The sequence below is a fragment of the Phaseolus vulgaris genome, chromosome 11, assembly GCF_000499845.2.
Source record: "Phaseolus vulgaris cultivar G19833 chromosome 11, P. vulgaris v2.0, whole genome shotgun sequence".
NCBI classification, from domain to species: domain Eukaryota; kingdom Viridiplantae; phylum Streptophyta; class Magnoliopsida; order Fabales; family Fabaceae; genus Phaseolus; species Phaseolus vulgaris.
Window position 1 is genome coordinate 37,552,023 of NC_023749.2, and position 6,000 is coordinate 37,558,022.

The 6,000-nt window shown below is 55.9% G+C and overlaps 1 protein-coding gene across 1 annotated transcript; it reads left to right on the forward strand.

Moving 5' to 3' along the window:
• Nucleotides 1-153: 153 nt before the first annotated feature.
• Nucleotides 154-1,821, forward strand: LOC137806833 (uncharacterized). The gene has a single exon (XM_068607137.1). The coding sequence runs from the start codon at nt 154-156 to the stop codon at nt 1,819-1,821; it is 1,668 nt and encodes a 555-aa protein (XP_068463238.1).
• Nucleotides 1,822-6,000: the final 4,179 nt, after the last annotated feature.

A 6,000-nucleotide genomic window follows, 5' to 3' on the forward strand; every position in this document is an offset into this window, starting at 1 on the left:
TCCATAGATAGCTTTGCCACGCTCATCGCAAAGTTCGAAACACAGTTTGCGACCAGCCGGCCGCACCACCTGACCTCAATCGCCCTGGTAGGCATCCGCCAGGAGAAAGGAGAGTCGCTGAGAACCTTCGTAGATAGGTTCAGCAAAGTGGCAATGAGCATCCGAAATCTGAGTCCGGATGTCGCCATGCACCACATGCTGACGGCCCTGCGCCCGGGGCCCTTTGCCGACAACCTATGCATGCAGCCGGCCGACAGCCTGGCGAAGCTGAGAAAGAGAGCCGCTAAGTACATGCAGCTGGAGGAGCTAAGAGAGTTTCGCAACCAGGCCCGTGCCGAGGCCGGTGGAGAGAGGAAGGAAGGAAAAGACCGACAGGCTCGGCCGATACAGAGAACGGACCGGCGCCGGGAGAACCGAGACCGACCAATCCGTTTCTCGAGGTATACACCCCTAACGGCCGAGCGGGGAAGGATTCTGGACGAAGCCCTTAACGCCGAGCTGATCCCTCCCCCAAGGAAGGTGGCCAGCCCAAATAACGCCAACCGGAGGAAGCAGTGTCGGTACCACCAGAACACCGGACACTCAACCGACGAGTGTCAGGCCCTTAAGGACAAGATAGAGGAACTTATCCAGGCTGGGCATCTCCGCCGGTTCGTCAGGAATGGCCGAGACCCACCGGGCCGGACGGATCCTCCCAGGCGGACGAGGTCACCTCAGCGCGGCCGAGAAAACCAAAACAACAGAGGCGACCGACAACCCGCAAGGGCCGACCCCCCTCGAAGGGACGACCCCCCAAGGGAGGGCGATAGGAGAGGTAACCGAGAGGTTATCAACACCATAGCCGGCGGTTTCGCCGGGGGAGGAAGCACAAACAACGCCCGGAAGAAGCACCTCCGGGCGGTACACCAGGTAAACGCCGTGGCGTTCCGACCAAGGATGCCACCCATCACGTTCACGGACAAAGACTTTAAAGGCGTGGACTACCGCCAGCAAGACGACCCGATGGTGATAGCGGTCGACATAGATCGATTCACCATAAGGAAGACCCTCGTGGACCAAGGAAGTTCGGTAGATATCCTCTACTGGAAAACTTTCAAGGCCATGAGAATGGCCGAGGCCGAGATGATGCCATACGACGACCACGTGGTAGGATTTTCGGGCGAAAGGGTGGGTACCAAGGGGTATATCGACTTGTACACCACCTTCGGAGAGGGGAAGAACACCAGGACCATCAAAATTCGGTACCTGGTCATCGACGCCAACACCTCCTACAACATCCTCCTCGGCCGACCATCCATCAACCGGCTGATGGCCATAGTATCAACCCCTCATCTCGCAATGAAATTCCCTTCGAAGACAGGAGACATTCTCACGGTCCACGTGGACCAGAAAGAAGCACGGGAATGCTACGCCGAGAGCCTCCGGGTGGAGCCTCTAAGGGCAGACACCTCTCCCCTTCGGGCGAGAAAGTCCTCCCGAAAGGACCGCTCCCCCAGGAAGGACCGGCCCAGGGAGACCCGGCCAACCGTGGCACTAGTAGACCTTGATCCCCGGGCAACCGAGGACAGGCTAGAGGCAAGAGAGGAGCTGAGGAGAGTCCCCCTCCTCGACGAAGAGCACAGCACGGCTGTAGGGACAGCCTTGGCGGCGGCCGAGGCCGAGGTCATGCACGCCGCGCTAAAAAAGAATGTCGACATGTTCGCATGGACGCCGGCCGACATGCCGGGAGTAAGTCCGGATGTCATCACCCATCGGCTGTCCATATTTAAGGAAGCCCGTCCGATCTCCCAAAAGAAGAGGGACTTGGGCGACGAAAAATGACTCGCGGCGAAGGAGGAGGCCGGCAAGCTCCTGTCGGCCGGATTCATAAGGGAGGCCCGATACACGACATGGCTGGCCAACGTCGTCATGGTTACCAAGCCTAACGGTAACTGGAGGATGTGCGTCGACTACAGAAACATCAACAGCGCATGCCCGAAGGATACCTACCCCCTCCCGAACATTGACCGACTGGTGGATGGGGCGGCCGGCCACAAAATTATGAGCTTCCTGGACGCTTACTCTGGCTATAACCAGATAAGCATGCACCCGCGGGACAAGGAGAAGACGGCCTTCATGACGGCCGATGCCAACTACTACTACGAGGTCATGCCGTTCGGCCTCAAGAACGCCGGGGCAACCTACCAGCGCCTCATGGACAAAATTTTCAAGGGTCTAATAGGCCGGGCGGTAGAAGTCTATGTGGACGACATAGTCGTGAAGTCCGACTCGTTCGAGCAACATCTGAAGGATCTGGACGAGGTCTTCAAGGCCCTAAGGGGGGTCAACATGAAACTCAACCCCGAAAAATGTACTTTCGGGGTGGAGGGAGGAAAGTTCCTAGGCTTCATGCTCACCCACCGAGGGATAGAGGCCAACCCCGACAAATGTCAGGCCATACTCAGCATGAGAAGCCCGAACACCGTGAAGGAGGTACAACAACTCCTTGGGCGGCTGACCACCCTCTCTCGATTTGTCCCCCGCCTGGCCGAGAGGACGAGGCCGATCGTTCAGTTGCTCCGTAAAGGCAAAAAATTCGTCTGGGACGACCAATGCGAGGAAATCTTCAAAAAATTCAAAGAGTTCCTCACATCTCCGGCCGTCATCCAGAAGCCGAGACCCGACGTCCCAATCCTCGTATATCCAGCAGTCTCGGAAGAAGCAGTCAGCGCTGCCCTAGTGTAGGAGGCCGAGGGCGAGGAGCGACCCATATACTTTGTCAGCCGAACCCTCCATTCGGCCGAGACCCGATATCAGATGATTGAGAAGGTGGCTCTCGCACTCGTCCTCACGGCAAGACGGATGCGCCCCTACTTCCAAAATCACTCCATAACGGTAAGAACCGACTACCCTATTTTCAAAATTTTATCTAAACAGGACCTTGCAGGGAGGATGATAGGATGGTCGGTCGAACTCTCCGAGTTCGACATACGTTATGAGCCGAGGGGCGCCATCAAGTCTCAATGCTTGGCCGACTTCTCGGCCGAGCTGACACCACTGCCCACCCTCTCGGACGGTTGGACTCTCTACGTGGACGGCTCATCAAATAAAACAGCCTGTGGAGCGGGAGTCGTCCTGGAAGGGCCGGGCGACCTCCTCCTGGAACAAGCCCTCCAGTTCGGATTTCGGGCGACCAACAATCAGGTCGAGTACGAGGCCTTGCTGGCCGGGCTGAACCTAGCTTACGACATGGGAGCGCGCGAGGTTACATGCAAAAGCGACTCCCAGGTGATGGTCGGCCAAGTCAACGGAGATTTCGAGGTTAAAGAGCCTTTGCTGCAGCGGTACTACCACGCGGCCAAAAACAGTATCGCCCGCTTCAACAAAGCGCCCTTGCAACACATACCGAGGGAGGACAACAAAAGGGCCGACATCCTGTCCAAGCTCTCGATCACCAAAAAGAAGAGCCACCAGAGGTCAGTCATACAAATATGGCTGAGACACCCTAGTGTGACGGAGGCCGAGGCCGAGTGTCTGGCTATCGAAGAAGAAGAGGCCGACGCCGAAAACTGGATGACACCCGTCATCCAATATCTAACGGTCGGCACATGCAAGGCCGGCCAAGAGAAGGCGATGAAGCAGCAATGCGCCCGGTACATCATGATTAACGAAGATTTGTATCGGAGAGGCTACTCGACCCCCCTGCTAAAATGCATCACCAACAAAAGGGCCGAGTACATCCTGGCCGAGATCCATGAAGGAATCTGCGGAAATCACGCCGGGACGAGGACGATGGCCGCCAAAGTTTTGAGGGCCGGCTACTACTGGCCGACCATGCAAGGCGACTGTGCCGAATATGTGAAGAAATGCGCCAAGTGCCAAGAGTTCGGCCCCCTCCACCACACCAGGCCGGAAGAACTGCATAGCATCATCTCCCCATGGCCGTTCGCCATGTGGGGGATGGACATTATCGGGCCATTCTCCCTAGGGAAGGGGCAGACCAAATTCCTCCTGGTGGGAGTCGACTACTTCACCAAATGGATCGAGGCCGAGCCCCTCGCCTCCATCTCGGCGAAGAATGTACAAAACTTCGTATGGAGGAGCATAGTTTGCCGATTCGGCGTCCCACACACAATAGTAACTGACAATGGCCGACAGTTCATCGACCGAGGCCTACAATCCTTCTATGACGACCTGGGCATCAAGTCCGTCACAGCCTCGGTGGAACACCCACAAACCAATGGGCAGGCCGAGGCCGCCAACAAGGTCATACTCAACGAGCTGAAGAAGCGTCTGGGCAAAGCAAAGGGCCGATGGACCGAGGAGTTGATCGAGGTACTTTGGGCGTACAGGTGCACTCCCCAAACTACCACACAAGAAACGCCCTACAACCTGACATACGGAACCGAGGCCATGATCCCGGTAGAGGTGGCCGAGCCCACCATACGACGGCAGATGTTCGATCTCACCCTAAACGAGGAAAGCCTAGCGGTCAACCTTGACTTGGTAAGTGAGCTTCGTGACAAAAGCAAGATTCGGGAGGCTGCCTGCAAAGCCCGGGCGACCAGACGGTACAACACCAAAGTCCGGCCGAGAGGTTTCCAGAAGGGCGATCTTGTCTGGAGAATGCGCAGCGACGCAAGAAAAAATGAAGGGAAGTTCTCATCCAACTGGGAGGGACCCTTCCGAGTTCGAGAAGTTGCGCAGGGAGGGGCTTATCATTTAGAATGGCTGTCAGGAAAAATTGTACCGAGGACGTGGAATGCCACGCACCTCAAGTTCTATTACAGCTAAAATCAATAAAATCACGCACTCTTTCCTCACCCAACCAGGGAGGTTTTAACGAGGCGTTTTCATCAAAAGTGTTGCAAATATCCTACCGAAAGTATTGGCCGAACGCCCACTTGCTCGATTAACATCGCAAGTGCCGGCCCGCCGACCGCCCGCTCGCTCGATTAACATCGCGAGTGCCGGTCCACCGACTGCCCACTTGCTCGATTAACATCGCAAGTGCCGGCCTACCGAACGCCCTCTTGCTCGATTAACATCGCAAGTGCCGGCCTTCCGAACGCCCTCTCGCTCGATTAACATCGCGAGTGCCGGCCCACCGGCTGCCCACTTGCTCGATTAAAATCGCGAGTGCCGGCCCGCCGACCGCCCGCTCGCTCGATTAACATCGCGAGTGCCGGCCCACCGACTGCCCTCTTGCTCGATTAACATCGCAAGTGCCGGCCTTCCGAACGCCCTCTCGCTCGATTAACATCGCGAGTGCCGGCCCACCGGCTGCCCACTTGCTCGATTAACATCGCGAGTGCCGGCCCGCCGACCACCCGCTCGCTCGATTAACATCGCGAGTGCCGGCCCACCGACTGCCCTCTTGCTCGATTAACATCGCAAGTGCCGGCCTACCGAACGCCCTCTTGCTCGATTAACATCGCAAGTGCCGGCCTACCGAACGCCCTCTTGCTCGATTAACATCGCAAGTGCCGGCACGCCCACATTTTCAGTTGCTCGAATTTTACATTCGCAATTAAATGGCCGGCCGCCCATATTTTTACTTGCTCGAATTTTACACTCGCAATTAAATGGCCGGCCGCCCATATTTTTACTTGCTCGAATTTTACACTCGCAATTAAATGGCCGGCCGCCCATATTTTTACTTGCTCGAATTTTACATTCGCAATTAAATGGCCGGCCGCCAACATTTTCAGTTGCTCGAATTTTACATTCGCAATTAAATGGCCGGCCGCCAACATTTTCAGTTGCTCGAATTTTACATTCGCAATTAAATGGCCGATCGCCCACATTTTCAGTTGCTCGAATTTTACATTCGCAATTAAATGGCCGGCCGCCCATATTTTTACTTGCTCGAATTTTACACTCGCAATTAAATGGCCGGCCGCCCATATTTTTACTTGCTCGAATTTTACATTCGCAATTAAATGGCCGGCCGCCCACATTTCCAGTTGCTCGAATTTTACATTCGCAATTAAATGGTCGGCCGCCCTTATTTTTACTTGC

Bases quoted from the DNA above. Each gene is read 5' to 3' on its own strand.
- LOC137806833 (XM_068607137.1), top strand. From the start codon at position 154: ATGAGCATCCGAAATCTGAGTCCGGATGTCGCCATGCACCACATGCTG.